Below are 15,843 nucleotides of genomic sequence, written 5' to 3'. Positions count from 1 at the left end.
GCAAATACACAAGAAATTATAGTGCAGAGGTAGGAAGAGTCAAGGATGATAATTAGCCCTGTTGAGGCCCTTACAGTGTGTAACCTACCAGTGCAAGTGTTACCATGTTTAAACCTCAGGATTACCTCAGGGTAAAATGCTAATCATCTAGTCTTAGACACCATTGAATAGATATGAACTGTTAAAAATATTTAGAGAGCCAGGAAACCATGAGATATGCTCAATTATGAGTTACTTTCCAATTTGAGAAATGTGAAAAGCAGGAGGTGAAAATCATCTGCAACTGGCAAAGTACTGTATCACTGGAAACTGAGATTTAAAGAAGTAGAGTGATTTGCCTGAGGCCACCTTTGGCAGATACAGGGGTTTGTGGCAGAGTCAGCATCTAAGCCAAGTGATTGCCCGGAGCCCAGGCGCTCCACCACATACACTCTTGAGGAGCACTTTGATTTTAACAGTATGACTGGAGGAAGAGGTGGGAACTGAACAGAACTTGAGAAAAGAAACTCAGACCAGGTTGTAAAAGGCTTCTGCTCCTAATCCTATGGTGTATGCATTTTTTCCTGTAGGCCACTGGTTGTACACCTGGATATTTCTACCTGTACACTTGTTTTCATCATATTTTTTTTTTTAATTTCTGTCCTATCTTGAAAAGTCAAGTAATCTAGACTCATTAGTTCCATTTCCTGCATGTAACAGTCCCCAGAAGCCCTGGGAGAGGCCCGTTGTCTCCAGTTTCCCACCATCCTCACCACTCCTTAGCCCTCCTTGCTTATTTCAGTTGCAATCCCTGCTGTCATTGATGGTGCACCAGAAACTATTCTAAGCAGGAGAGTGACATGACCCAGTTTGTTATGGAAAGATTCCCCTGGCTGTCTTTTTAGGGATGGAGGAGAAAGCAGGATTAGGAATTGGAAGACCATAGAGGAGTTCATCAAGAATCTGAGTGTGACATAACAAGGCTTGCACCAAAGAAGAGGCAGAGGGAGGAAGGATAGTGAGGGACAGATGAAGAGGTGCTTTGGAAAGAGAATCAGTAGTGATTGGTGATTGGTGTAAGCTAATGAGAGAGATTAGCCTAGAGATTCCTTAAAGACAATCTGAATGTTTCCTTTAGATTCCCAGTGCTTAATAGGTCTTGACATAGAGGATGCATTGAAAGGGTTTGGAATAAGAAAATGCATCATGGATGCCATTTGTTACATCTTTCTGGTCCTTTATTTCCTCCTGGTTCTGGTACCTTTACAAACTGGAAGATTTTTGCTTTTCAAGGATAGGACGAACAACAAACCCCTACAGTTTATTATACTGCATAATTCAGTGCCAAGAACTAGAAATACAGTGACAAGTGAAATAGATTCGCCTTCTATAGCAAGGCCAAACCTTTCCCATCAATTTTTAGAGCCTAATAGCAAAACTTAAATGCATTTTTAATAAGTCAGAGAATAAACCTCTTTTCCTTAGGATCATGAAACATGTCCTTATAAACTAGAGAATTTTAGATTCAGTTGGTAGGAACATGTAGTTAGAAATGAATGGATCTTTAAATATTACTTAATATTTTTATGTCTCAGTTTAAAGTGTGAAATATGTGGCAATGTACATTTGTTAGTATTGGGTTTTGTTATGTTAGAAACTAAATCTCTTTAGTAGAGCTGCGAAGAAGGCACTGTGGCTATTACACAGGTTTCTTCTTTCATTTGCCAACCTTTGTTTCCTCCCTTCATAGGTCATTGAAGATCCCATACAAGTAGAGCGAGTCAAATTTGTGTTTGAGACAGAAAATGGATTACTAGGCAAGTATACCAGTGAACAAGCGTCTGCAGCAAATATTCAGATAACAGTTGTTCTGACAGTCCTGCCTCCACTGCTTCCTGGTGCAGATGAGTGACTGACTGGTCCATTACAAATCTGGTTCTACATCCTAGTTGGGAGAATTAAAACCCCAGGATCTTACCACTCTGGACTTTCTCCTGCTTTTAGTCATTAAGGTGTAGCTATTTTCCCAGGTTAGGTAAGGCTCAGGAGTGCTGTGGCTGGAGATCACTTTTTGAAGCAGAAAATTTTTTCCTCTACTAAACAGCAATTGAGGAGAGAAAAACTTAAAACCCCAGACTTGGCATGTTGTCAAAAACATCATGTATGTTTGAGGTTTGACTTGTGGTATGAATATACCCACACTTCCATTTGTCTACTCATAGAAGTCCGGTGCTTTTTTCAGAAGGCTAATAGCTTAATAAGCAAATTATTAAAGAAAATTTAGTTTAAAAAAATACCCCTCTCCCACTGTAGTTAATCAGAGTCACTTTGGATTTTGCTGTGAAATCATGTACCACTCACATTTCTGTTAGCAGTGGACCGTATGTACAATGGCATGACATAAAATTACGTCACCTAGTGATGTGGCAGCCATCTTTTTTTGTGTCTACTCACTCTGATGTTCACACATATCTAAATTGCCTAGTGACTCATTACTCAATACACACCTGTGTGGTTAGGTGGCCATGACTATATTAAGAGGAGATGTAGGGTCTCCTTTTATTGCAGAAAGGAGATACAGGCTAAAATGTTTTATAGCAGTAGCTTTCCAGGCCCACATTTGTAACAGTGTACTGTAGTCAGAGCAGCACCCAGGCTCTCTGAAACTTAGAAAACAATAAGCTCATCCCTAAAACGCAAAACAAGAAATATTTTATTGAACAGAACTAATGTCATAACTTTCAGTTTATCAAACTACAACTACTTTCAGCAATGTGGTGTATGGGAAAATTTGAATAATTAGCCAGTTTAAATTTTGGTTCCATTTCAGTCCTGAAAGTCAAACTCATTACCATGTACTTTTTTTTTTTTTTTTTTTTAATGTATGTTTTTTTAACATTAATGTAGCCTTTCTCCCCCATTAGAACTTGGGGCATGCCGTTGAGACAGGCATCACTTTGCTTTTACTTAAGTTGTTCCCTTGCAGCTTGCCAGAATAGTTTATAAATTTTTAAAACAAGAGAACTTATTATCACTTGGACCCACTTTCAGTTCAGTGCTTTATTATTAAAATGTCCCTTCTCTTCCTTCAGCTTTGATGCACCACAGTAATCACGTGGACAGCAGTCGCTGCTACCAGTGTGTCAAATTTCTTGTAACTCTTGCTCAAAAGTAAGTATAAACTTAAAATTCAGGGATAAAATGACTGAAAACAGAAACATCTGCCTTGTCATTATATCTTAGAAAATCTGACTCAGGACATGCTTGCTAGGAAGGTTCAACAAGTGATCTTCAAAACAAATGTGGAGGAGTATTAAAAGAATAGTATATTTTACGGAATTTTGAAAAGAAAGAAAGCTAAACCAGGAGGAGGAATCTAGGCAATGCTTTCAAGTTAAGAGCCAAAGTTTATAAACCTCCCTGAGGTCTCCTTCATTAATACAATCCAGCTACCAACTCTTAGGCCCTGGGTTCCCAATTTCTAATAGCCTCTCCATCAACAAAATCATGATACCAGGCTGAGTTTGTGGCTCAGTAGTAGAGCCCTTGTGAGGCACTGGGTCCAATTCTCAGCACCACATATAAATTAAAAAATAAATAAATAATGATGCATCAACAACTAATAAAAATACTTAAAAAAAAAAAAAAACTCCTATAGCACTGTGTGAAGTACTTTGTTGGCATTATCTTATTTAATCTTTGCAGCAACTTCATAAGGTTTGGAATCATTTATCATGGGATTTATCATGGGTAGTTTAAGTGTTGGAACTAAAGTCACAGAGCTAGGACTTGAACACAGGCTGATAGGCTTCAAAGTAAAGGTTTTTGGTTTTTAATCTTAACCCTTTTTAGACCTACATTTCAATGGTATTAAGTTCATTCACCTAGCTGTATAGCCATCATCACAAGCCTCTCCGTAAGTCTTTTCATCTTCCAAAACTAAAATGACTCTCTCCTCTTTTCCCTCCTTCAGTACTGTCTTCAAATATGGACAACTTTCTAGACAGGCAAAGAAAAATGAAGAAGGTTGTGGGGTGGCAGGGGCTTACAAAGCAATGCTTTCAAGTTAACTTTTCCCATAATCTCATTCTTCATATTCAAAGCACAAAAATTAAGACCAATTTGATATGTCAAGAGGTCACTTATTAAATATACAATCTGTTGTGGTTTTTATTTTTGTTTTCCATCTTTGACTTTTAATAGATCTGAGTGAGAGTGAGGTAGAAGGATGGACATTGACCACACGTGCACCTTGTACTGCCTCTGATGTGTAACCTGGGAATATGTTGCTTAACCAAATCAGAACAGAGTAGAAGTTTAACACAGGTGTTAACTGAATTTTAATGAAAGTGGCAAGATACTTTTTCAAAGTAAAATTACTATGGATTAAACATGAATGTTTTCAAAGAAAACACTTGGTTAATAAAAATGTCCCTGGTCACCAGGTGTCCTGCTGCTAAAGAATATTTTAAGGAAAATTCTCACCACTGGAGCTGGGCTGTGCAGTGGCTCCAGAAGAAGGTAATCAATTCTGAACTCTTCTAATTATAACATAAAGATTAATAACAGCACATCTTATCAGGGGAATCTCCAAAACCTTATTTGTAAACTGATCTCAGAGTATTTTCAGACTTAAAGTACTTCTTTAGTACAGTCAATATCTATTTGTATATATTAAATGTGTCAATACAATAGTCCCCCTTATCTACAGGGGGTATTATTAGTGGATGCCTGAACACAGGTAGTACTCAACATTGTACGTATTGTTTTTCCTCAGACCCATAAACGTATAATAAAGTTTAGTTTTATATTAAGCACAATAAGAAATTAATAATAACAACTAATAATAAAAAGGGGGAAAATAATAAAATAGAACAGCTGTGATAATGTACTCAAAAGTTATATGAATGTGATGTCTTTCTCTTAAAATATCTGTCATACTCAGTCTTCTTGTGATGGTGTGAGATGGTGCAGTGCCAGCGTGAGGAGATGAGGTGAATGATATAGATAGGTATCTTGACACAGCCAGGCTACTGTTGGCCTTCTCATATATTGTCAGTGAAAAAGATCATTGCAAAATGACGGTGTCAGGAAGGTAGCATGTAGCGTGGACAAATTACTAGACTAAGAAATGGTTTACATCTGGAGTGGGGCAGCGCACGATTTCATCATGATACTCCGACTGTCGCACTATTTCAAATTTAGGATTTGGTGGGGTTGGGGTTGAGGCTCAGCGATAGAACACTCGCCTGGCACTTGTGAGGCCCTCACCACCACATAAAAATAATAAAGGTATTGTGTTCAACTACAACTCAAAAAATAAATATTTTTTAAAAAATTAGGATTTGTATATTTCTGGAATTTTCCACCTAATATATTTGGACTGTGTCTGATCATGGGCAACTAAAAACCAGGTGAAGCAATTATGTATAAGGGAGAACTAACTACTAAACATGTCTTAACTTCATGGGTAAAGACAGGGGTGATGCTATATAAGAAGCAGTATTTCCTGGGGTTGTGGGAGAAGAGAGAAATCCTCTGTGATCTCCTAAGGTGACTGGAGGTCCGGGTGGACTTAGAGCCTGTGCTGGTTAGACTCTACCATCTGATGGTGGAGACTGTGGACTCTGATGGCATGCTTGATCTTTCATCCAGATGTCAGAACATTATTGGACACCACAGAGTAATGTCTCTAATGAAACATCAACTGGAAAAACCTTCCAGCGAACCATCTCAGCTCAGGTAAGGGCCATCTTTGGCCTTGTTTGCTTTGAAGTCCCCTTGTGCAGCATTCTCAGAATCCATAGCCCAGATAAGAGGTGTGGGGTTGAAAATGAGAACAGGCAGAAGCAGTAATTGGATTTTCTGTGAAAAGGCAACAGATGGGTATACACTCATGCAAGTCTATGCAAATCATTTGCCTGGAAGAAATGCTGTGGGTTGGTCAGTCTGGTCCCAGCAGGGCATGAAAGTTGAGTGTAGTGGTGGAATGCGCCACTCTGGCTGCTGGTGCTGCCAAAGATCAGTGAAGAGTTAGGATGGCCCTTAACTCTTTCTGCTTGTGTTTCAACCTCCTGCAGGACACATTAGCGTATGCCACAGCTTTGTTGAATGAAAAAGAGCAATCAGGAAGCAGTAATGGGTCAGAGAGCAGTCCTGCCAATGAGAATGGAGAGAGGCACTTACAACAGGTATGACCGGGGACCTGTTCATGGCTGAAAGGGCAGTCCCTGCTCTTAAGCTTTTGAGAAAGAATCTCCCTAGTCAAAGAAGGAAGGATGCTCTTCTGGAGTATGTGTCTGAAGAACGGCCAGCTCAACCCTCTGGTGCGCTCAGCTCAGAGCTCACTGACAGCAGGCTTGCAAAGTTGAACTGTCCTGCAGTATAAAATAAGGGCCAGGCTTCAAGGTGCTGGCTCGCCACACCACTCAGTCCTGGTAAAGCCAGGGCGTACACACACATTGTTCTGGCTTGTTTGCTTCTTTCTGACAAGTTGCTTAAAAATCTCTTCTGGGGCTGGGGTTGTGGCTCAGCGGTAGAGCGCTCACCTAGCTTGTGTAAGCCCTGGGTTCGATCCTCAGCACCACATAAAAATAAATAAATAAAATAAAGTTATTTTGTCCAACTACACTAAAAAATAACTATTTTTTTAAAAAAAAAAAAATCTCTTCTGCTATCACTAGCCTGTTCAGAAATATGGACCTTAAAAGGAAGGACCCCATGCTACTGCAGTACACCTGCCTGGCAGAGAACTCAGAGAATAACTGGAGCTGATGGCCTGCCCGGCATCCTCCCCTCCTCTCCCCCAGTGCTGGGAATCAACCCCACATGTTATGCATGCTAGACAAGCACTCTGCCACTGAGCTACCTCCCCAACTCTCTCTGTTTATTATTTTTTAAACAACATTTTCATTACTCATTAATAGAGAAAGTTTTTGTTTTTGTTTTGGAACCAGGGATTAAATCCAAGGGTATTTAACCAATGAGCCACATCCCCAGCCCTGGGAGGTTTTTTGTTTTGTTTTTGGGGGGACGTGTTTGTTTTGTTTGTTTGACAGGATCTTGCTAAGTTGTTAACTGGCTTTGAACTTGTGGTCCTCCTGCCTCAGCCTCCTAAGAGGTTTTTATCCGGCACCTACTTCTTGCAAAATACTGAACTAAGTGAATATAACTGTTACGTCTTCCCAACTAGTCTGGCCCTCCTCAACAGTGGTCTGTCTCCTGTGTGGCCCCCCTCACAGAATAAGTCCCATTAAGTGAAATTGTAGTTATCATATGTGTCATTTCTCTTAAATGGTCTCTTTCAGATCCTCAGTAACCTTGTGAGCTGCTATTGCCCTGATTTTACAGAAGGCTCACTAAGGCCCAGTGTAGTGATATGACTTATACAAGGGTCATTCTCAGCAGTTTACCCATCACCTGTTTTCTTTGCAATAAAAATAAAAGCTATAGGACAAGAGCTCCAGCAGCTTGGTTTGGTTCCCAAACTTCCAGCCCCAGTGTCCACACCATCTTTCCTGTTCTCCTGTGACAGTGGCCAGTCTCCTTCCCCCACCCCACAAGGCCTTCTGCCCTCATCCACTCCCACCCTGAGAGACTTATTCCCCACGCCCTTCCTCCATGCTATCATTTCTAGTAGAGTTTCAGCAGTTCCCTCCCATGCTCTTAAAAAGCCCTCTCTTTTCTCCTCAGCCCCACCTTTCCTCTTAAGTCTAAACTTAACCATCCCTCTTTCCTTATCTCTCACTTATTCTTCAGCCTCAGGCCTGATTCCCTTTTCTCTCATTCCACAGTTGGAGGTGGCAAGTGGCCTTTATTTCCCAGTCCTCTTAGTTCTATGCTACTTGCAAACACTCTGCCCTTTTTGAAACACTCTTTAGGGACTTCCAGGACACATCTTACTCCTGGGTTTCCTCAGACCGTTCTTTCTGATCCCTCCAGGTGCCCAGCAGGCATCCCTAGGTCTCCATCCCATATCCTGATGCCTTCCCCACAGCCGTCACTGTGGCGATTCTCCTAAACTCCAGACATGAACTTCCAGCTCTCTGATTCCTGACATCACTTGCTTTGTCTCAAAGATGCCTTAAACTCAACATGTCCAACCCCACTCACACTCCCCCCCCCCCCCCCCCCCGCACCAAAGCCAACAACCCATGGCCGTTGAGAGCCATGAAACCTTTCACATAGTGGCCACCCATCTTTTTGTATGTCCAAGCACTTTAGTCTCTGGATCTCTGGAAGAAGTGGAGGCAGGGGTGCCTCCACTCTTGGCGCTCTAGTTAACGTGCTGAGACCTTTCAGTGATTTAGCTTTGCTGCTAAGGCTTTTAACCCTCCGATTGATGTGGCACACCTCTCCCTCCAGCGGTTTCTGAATTTTAGTTTTTCAAATATGCTTTGTTCCTTCCCCATCTGCCTCCACACACTGCCCTAACTCCCACTCAGCTAGCATATCACTTCCACAAAGAGATCGTCCCTTCTCTCCCATCCACGCCTCCAGTCATATCAGTCCCAAGGCACATGACAGACATGTCTTCAAAACTATTTGTTAACTGTGTAAACCAAAGACCACAAATTAGTGACGTGAAAAATACAGGCCCAGGAATGAACCAGAACCCACCTGTCAGGTGGAGTACCCAGCTCAAAGTGGTTGTCAGTGACAGCAAGTTCCTCTCTCTGCTTTGTCCCATTGCTCAGTCAGTTCTAATGAGAGCCTGCCTATGTGATTGCGAAGGAGGATTGTGCCATTAGACAAGTCACTGGTTGCTTCAGTGACTAAGAAAGTGTTCTGTGTTAATTATGAATTGTCAAATAGAAGGCATAATAGTTACCGTTGTGTTTTATTACCCTTTAACAAACAGAAATAAGTTGCTACATGATTACCTGGTTAAATTACAGAACACAGAGGGGAGTGAGTTCAGAAGACTTTTTTTCCTAACTTAACTATCTGAACTGTAACTGCCTGTTCTTTTTCACAGGGTTCAGAATCTCCCATGATGATTGGCGAGTTAAGAAGTGACCTTGACGATGTCGATCCTTAGAAGAGAATGCCCGGCACCTGAGAAGACTGGGTGCTCAGCGCCTTTTGGAAACCAGAATCTCATCCTTGAAATCCTTAGAAGAGCCTGGAGACTGTCCTGGGAGAGCTGGAGGACTGTGTTCTTAGAGGAAGCGCTCTTTGGGCGTGAGAAGGCAGGAGGCTGCGGTGGTGGCAGAGCTCCAGCTGTGGACCAGCTGCCCAGCAGCCACAGGACCACATGCAGATTGACTTTTTTTTTCCCTTGGAGATTTTAGGAAATAAAGCTGGTGGCAGACTTTTGTTACATGAACGTACAAGAGTGAGGGTAAAGTTGTTGCTTTCTCTATGATGCAACAAAAGAAATTCTTCTGGTTTTTATATTTTAAGAAAATAGCAAGCTGCCTTTAGGTATGCAGGGGCAAATTTTTAATCCAGTAACATCGAGTAGGAAATCCAATTTAAAATGATGTAAAGTGATGTGGTAGAATTCCTTTTCATTGTAAAATAGTAGTTGAAGAATTCAGTTTACACAGACCTTTATATTTAATATGTCTCCTTCTTTGTATAGAATTTCCAGTGGGTCTGGTTGAGAAACCTGCTTGGACCTTGTTGAAATGTTACCAGGATCAAAAATTGGGAAATTATTAAGCTCTTTAAGGTATTTTCTGATATGATTTAGATTTAAAAGAGCAATAAAAAAAACTACATTCTCCATAAGTACAAGGTGCATTCTTTGACATCTGTCACTAAAGAAATTACACAAGTTGTCCCTAAAACAAATTTTAAAAATAGCAAAATAAAAAGCACTTTAAGATAAAATTTATTGAGTTTGACTTCATAAAATTCTTTTTATTGCTTGGAGACATATTGAATAAACTGTAGTCTTAAATTATGTGATCCCACAATCATTTGTTTTTTCTTAAAAACATAATTACTGAAGCCTGTGGCAATGGTGTATGGGAAGTTAAGTACCCTAGTTGGGAAACACTGCTTTGTGAGCTTCATCATAATTTTAACACAGAAAAAGAACTTGAGACTTTCTTTCTCCTCCAGATGACTAATGAATACTGAAAAGGCAAGGTTAAGGTTTCTTTCCCTGAAATAACCAGAAAGCAATTGAACACCCATCCAGTAGTTGTACTTCCCAGGCATAGCATCACTTACTCATTTCAGGTTAAATACTGGCTTCCTTTTGGGGTGGCAGATCGAGAGGGTTACACCAACCAACATTTCGTAAATTTGGAACATTTTGTGTTTTGAATTGCTCACACATTTCCAGCCCTGTTTTGCCTTTAGTTACATGTTCTGCCTTATTTTCAACTCACCATGCACAGAACTAGGGGAACCTTAGGAAGTGCCAGGTTGCCACTGTCAGATTTGCCAAGTCAAAGAGGCGCCGTCAGCCCCAAAGTGCCTTTTTGGTTGCTTTTGCATTTGTGGGGACATGTGACAGGGCAGACAGCTTTCATTGCTGTGCAGTTTCAGTAACCCTTTGTTTCATTGTTCAACTGTAGAAGTTCCTGTAGGTCAGGCTTCAGTTTGTAATTCTATAACTACTGCAGTCTAGTGATGGCTTTTGTCAAATACACAAAAAGATGAAAGGGCCAGCATTTAAGAGCAGAACCATGCCTCAGAGAAACAGGCACAAAATGGCAAATTTGGTATGGTTCTTGTGTTTTTATGATTTTGAATGTGATTTTCAAAAATTGATTTTGAATACGTGAATACCACATGTCCTACTGTTTTCCTCTGCACCCCACCTCCAACAACCTCCTCTCCGTGCCCCTTGAAGAAAGATTGTGTAGGACATGCATTAAAATGCTGGTGATGATGCACGTTGGGATATCATCGCTGGCAGCTGCACTCTCAGGAGCCCAAATTCAGGAGTGAAGTTTCCACTTCTAGTCCCCTTATTTCCTATGGAAACGACGCCTTCTGCCCTCCCCCGCACCTCTGTCCTCGTGAAACTGCATCAAGATCGTTGTCACTCTAGCTTTGGTTCATTTTGTTATGTTGCTGCTGCAATGAGCATCGATTCCACTTTGCCAGTAACCACTTGATTTCCAACGGCTGCAGTCAACGAACTTGCTGGGGACTTTTTTAATGTAGTACCACAAAGTGACAATTGTGACAGGCTTGCCTTGGAAGAGTTGTCATTTTTACTGCCAATTTTTTGGATGAAGATGTTTTTATAATCTTTCACAATGGTCTGCAAATCAAGCAGGAATTGCACAATTGACTCAATGCTGTGTGTTCTCAAGAACTTCCTTTGGCCCAGGCTGACCTTGGGACAGCCCTTGAAGTCCTGCCCTTGAAGGCATCCTGGGACCAAGAGGTGAGCATCCCCGAGGGCAGCTCACCCGGGACTTTCCCCGGCAGACTCACATGGTTACTGACCTCTAGAGCGCCATCAGTCTCCCCCAGCTTGCCCTACCCTCCCTGCTAACATCAAGGTGTGTGCAGTACCTTTTGAGCTTGGAACAAGCAGACTGGAATTTTCCGCTGCTACCTCTTGTGTATAAAATCTTGTTTATAAACTTTCAAAAGGAAGTAGATAAACTAGGGTTGAATCTTAATTCTAAATTTGGTTCATGCGTGGCAGAGTTCTTAGCTTCTAAGATTATAAAATAAAATTTTTCAAAAATGTGGAGCTGGAGTTTCACCAACATTTTTTCACCAAATATCAGACACAGCCAGTGGGGGCGCACGTGGGCCCATCCTGGTGCTGACTGGTGCTGTGGGTCTTCTGAGCCTTTCACCATCTTTCCTCATTTCTCGCATCCTGTGTTGCTCACCTGGGTCTCCTCCCATGCACTATTGTAGATCTTCCCTGTTCCTGGTGACCAACTGTCAACCATCTGCAAGATGGACTTGTTTCCCCCTGTCAAGCCATAAAGTGTTAGGGTGTGGGTATCTAACTCACGATCCCATGCCATCCTAGGCAGAGAGTGGGTGTCTTCAGACCTCACAGCAGCATAGGTGCCTGTGAGCCCAGGTACACAGTTCTGGCCTTCAAGCCATTAGCATCTGTTTCTACATACAACACTGAATTGTCCGGAAACAACTGGGGAGGATTTTTGCCTTTGTGGTAGATTCTTCATTTATGACATGGGCTTTGTAGAGCCATATCTTACCTAAGATGGTGACACATCAACCTTAGGGGGCTGGGAGATCCTACACTGAATGGGATAATTACATTTTGCAAACTGGAAAGAGATCTGACAAGTCAGGAACAACCATCATGGACAAGCACTAGCTTCACACTTAAGACAAGAGCTTCCATAAACTGCTAGGCTGCTGCTAGGAGAAGATGGAAAAGGCAGGGGAGTCCAGGGCTCAGTGGACATGGGCAGCAGGACATCTAGAATGTTGTAAGGGGCAGGGCACCCTGACTAGTTGGGTCCAGGGAAGTTTCTGGAAGATATTCATGCATTCCTAGGAGAGGCACAAGGAATAAGTTCACTCTGCAGTACTCATCCAATACCATTCATCACTCCATGCAACAAACTAACCAGTGCCCAGTATAAGCAAAACCATCCTAGGCCAGAGTCCTGACAATGTTGCTTTTATTTTAAAAAGTCACCACATAGTAAAAATGCTACAAAACCCAGAATAAATATCGAATTACAAAAGCAAAACAGATCTGGAAAAGTTCCTTGCTATATAAAGGCAACAGAGAAGAGCCCCCACAGCTAGACAAGCTTATTTGGGTGGGTGGGGTGGGGCAGTGCTCAGGGAGGGACAGTCACTGGGCTACTTGACTGACCTCCACACCAGGCCACAGTGGAGGCCCTTGTCCACAGCAAGCAGGGTGCAGACACCTTCACCTTTGTAGCCTCACTGTTATCTATAAAATTGAGGAGCCCAGCCTGGTACACCAAAAACAGGCTTGGCTTCTAGCCAGATGGCTCTGGGTTCATATCCTGGCACCACTTCACTTCCTGGCTGTGTGAGGCTGGCAGGCACTCCCACCTTGGTTTCCAGTTTCTTCCTTCATAAAGTAGGAGTGCCAGTGCAGGGCAGTAGAGGGGGTCTGATGATGGGGCATGTACCATGTGGCCCTCTACTGCAAATTGAAAAGCTGGTCCTAGGGTGGTAGCTCAATGCAGGTGATCCTGGGCAGTTACAAAGTCTGAGACGGAGCACAGTAAGGGCGGCTGGAGAAGCTGAGGCATGGCCTAGGTTAACCAGGAGCCTCTGTCTCCACCCTCTGCCTGAACCTCACTCCACTCCCACCCCGAGAACATGTGGGTTACGACCCTTATTCATCAGGGACCCCAGGGGCTTCTCTAGAGAGAGCAGGCAGTAAAGGACCCCCAACACCCTCACCCTCACTGCCCCAGGCTGATACTTGGCCCCATCCAGCCCCCAAGGGAGGACTGAGGGCCTGGCACCAGCAAGAAAGCTCTAGAAGGTAACTGCCATGGGGGGGGGGGGTGATACCTTGGGAGCAGCTGGCAGAGCCGAGCACAACTTAACCCGCTTTAACGATGTATTATTAAAGGCCATCTCTGCTCCCCCAGTGAAGGAGGGACTTCCCTGCATCTCCATGGGGAGGAGGGTCCAGGGAGAGATGCTGAGTTCTCCCAGGCAAGGAGCACCCCACCCCTGGCCAGTGCCAGCAGGGCCAGGCTGGTAGAGCTGTTTCATCCACTTAGCACCCAGTCCCTGGCCCCCACCCAGGCATCCATGCTGGCCTGGGCTTTCACTGTAGCTCCCGGGAGGCCTGGCCTGGGGGCTGGCTCCGACAGCAGATGGCAGTAGCTATTGTGGCCTCCTCACTGGTCCTGCCTGCAGTGTCCATGTCGAAGCTCCTCACCACACACGTGTTGTCCACGGCATAGGCTCCCAGGATGGGGGAGGCCCCGGGGAGGGCATTGCAGCCAGTCAGGGTCCAGCCCTCTTCACAGGCCACAGTGACCTGACATAGCCCAGGGAGAAGAAAGCGCAAATTCAGCAACGCAGGCCACGCCCCCACTTCACTTCTTCCCAACAGCCCCGAGACAGACACCGCTGGCTCTGGGCCAGCTGGAGCGCCATGCTGCACCTCCTCATGGTGGGTCTGCATCCCAACACCCGCTTCTGCTCCACACCTGATCTTCAGGGCACAGGGGAACCTCCACAGTGTCCACTCTCCACCTGCCCCCTGAGTGCCTTTTCCACCCCATTTCACAGCAACTCCATCTGTCCAGTAGCTCAACAAAACCTCAACCATCCTCACTCCTCCCCCTACATCATCCACCACACCCACGAGCGCCTCCTGCAGGCCTCGTGTCCCACCACATTTCCCACCAGCCTGAGCCCCACCTCCTAGGCCTGGACCATGGCAAGAGCCACCCTTTATTCTCCCTGCTTTTGCTAATGTCCCCTGAAGTTTCTTCTCAGCTTGGGGACCAGAGTGAACCTGTCCAAACCCAGGTCAGATCACCCCTGACCCTAGACACAGCACTGCATGGTTCTCAGGCTACTCAGCAAAAACTGAGGCCTGACTGTGGCCTTGAAGCCCGAAATGACCTTGCTCTGTTGTCTCTGAGCCTCTCCCCTCCATGCTAACTCCGCTGCTGCCTCATGGGCCTTCAGATGTTCCTGGTGGCCCCTGGGCCTGCTCCCCCTTTATTCTGCTGCTCCTCTGCCTGGTATCCTCGTGGCTTGTCATCTCCACCAGCTCAGTGAGGGCTCTGATGCCTTCCCACCCATTCCCTGGCCTGCTTCACTTTTGTCCACCACGTGGACGGTACCTTAGCTGACTAACCTACCTGGACTAGAACATACACTCCAGGTGGGGAAGCAGGAGTGTTTGTCTGTCTGTCTGGCTGGCTGTCTGTTTGTCTGTCTCCCCAATGCCTGGAGTAGCACCTGGAGCTAGCACCTTACCTGTGCACACACAGAGGATGGATCTGACCCCATCCCTGCCCTCAAGGATGCACCATCAGACTGCAGTCTCTTCACACTGCATCTTACAATGTGGCTAAGCTCCCCTAGGAGTTGGCTTGGGCTGCCTGGCCCCTGGGGCCCTGCTGAAGGAGCTGCCCAGAGCCCTGGGGCCACCCTGCCTTGGCTCACCAAGCCTAGCTCTCAGCTCTGGCCTCATCCCACCCCTTGACCTCTTGGCAGGGCTCTTCTCACTCCTCAACCTTCAGGTGTCCCCTCCTCTGAATCCTAGGCTGAGTCACCTCTGTGTCCTCAGAGTCCAGTGGGGCTCTTGTCCTACAGCAACCTCCCCGTTTGCTAAGTTGATCCATCCATCATGTGCACACACCGCCTCTCTTCATATCATATTTATGCATATCCTCCTCAAAGGGGAGCAGGGGCCCAGGCAGCAAGCCTTACTAATCTGGACAAGAGCAGAAACAGCCCCCCACAAAAACTTCACAGGACAGATACATCCACCCCGAGGGACCCCAAGCACCCACCCCACGCCCATATCTCCTCACCTGCTCTGCAGGGCCCGGGACTCCATGATCCTTGACTTTGCACTCCAGGCCTGGGGCACGGCAGCAAGAAGCATGGACGCTGGCCTCCTTGTGGCCCACACACTGGTCAGACTGCCCTCCAGGCCTCTGCCCAGGTCGTCTGTGGGTGCCAATATCTGATATCTCCCAGTGAGAGCTGCAGCCTGGGGCAGAGGAGAGAAAATTCAGATGCTGGAATTTTGGGGAACGCTCTTGCTGTCCCAGACTGGATCCCATCTCCTTGGAGTCTGAGGCTGGGAAAACCCAGAAGCAGCTCAGAGTACAAAAAGAACTGCTGGCCTGAGCAACAGGATTTCTAAGGTCGTAGCTCAACTCTGCTGCTGACCTGTTATGTGGCCCTGGGAGATCTGTCAACCTCTCTGAGCCTCAATTG

General features: G+C 44.8%; 2 protein-coding genes across 8 annotated transcripts in view; one reads left to right on the top strand and one right to left on the bottom strand.

Annotated features, from left to right (window-relative positions):
• Usp24 (ubiquitin specific peptidase 24) overlaps window positions 1-11,647 on the top strand; it is a 133,709-nt gene extending 122,062 nt beyond the window's left edge. For both annotated transcript variants that reach the window (XM_071617878.1, XM_027944930.2), the window contains exons 63-68: window positions 1,730-1,796; window positions 3,072-3,150; window positions 4,425-4,500; window positions 5,635-5,721; window positions 6,060-6,170; window positions 8,957-11,647. In XM_071617878.1, coding sequence (XP_071473979.1) covers window positions 1,730-1,796; window positions 3,072-3,150; window positions 4,425-4,500; window positions 5,635-5,721; window positions 6,060-6,170; window positions 8,957-9,019 — 483 coding nt within the window. In that variant the 3' untranslated portion in view covers window positions 9,020-11,647. The remainder of the gene's footprint in view (window positions 1-1,729; window positions 1,797-3,071; window positions 3,151-4,424; window positions 4,501-5,634; window positions 5,722-6,059; window positions 6,171-8,956) is intronic.
• Window positions 11,648-13,522: 1,875 nt separating this feature from the next.
• Pcsk9 (proprotein convertase subtilisin/kexin type 9) overlaps window positions 13,523-15,843 on the bottom strand; it is a 28,329-nt gene continuing 26,008 nt past the window's right edge. For all 6 annotated transcript variants that reach the window (XM_071617881.1, XM_071617879.1, XM_027945023.2 and 3 more), the window contains 2 exons: window positions 15,432-15,613; window positions 13,523-13,918 (listed from right to left, as the gene is read on the bottom strand). In XM_071617881.1, the coding sequence (XP_071473982.1) occupies window positions 13,703-13,918; window positions 15,432-15,613 (398 nt within the window). In that variant the 3' untranslated portion in view covers window positions 13,523-13,702. The remainder of the gene's footprint in view (window positions 13,919-15,431; window positions 15,614-15,843) is intronic.

Source organism: Marmota flaviventris, chromosome 10, assembly GCF_047511675.1.
Source record: "Marmota flaviventris isolate mMarFla1 chromosome 10, mMarFla1.hap1, whole genome shotgun sequence".
Taxonomy (NCBI): Eukaryota; Metazoa; Chordata; class Mammalia; order Rodentia; family Sciuridae; genus Marmota; species Marmota flaviventris.
The sequence above is the reverse complement of the archived record's forward strand: the minus strand, read 5'-3'. Positions and strand labels throughout refer to the sequence as shown.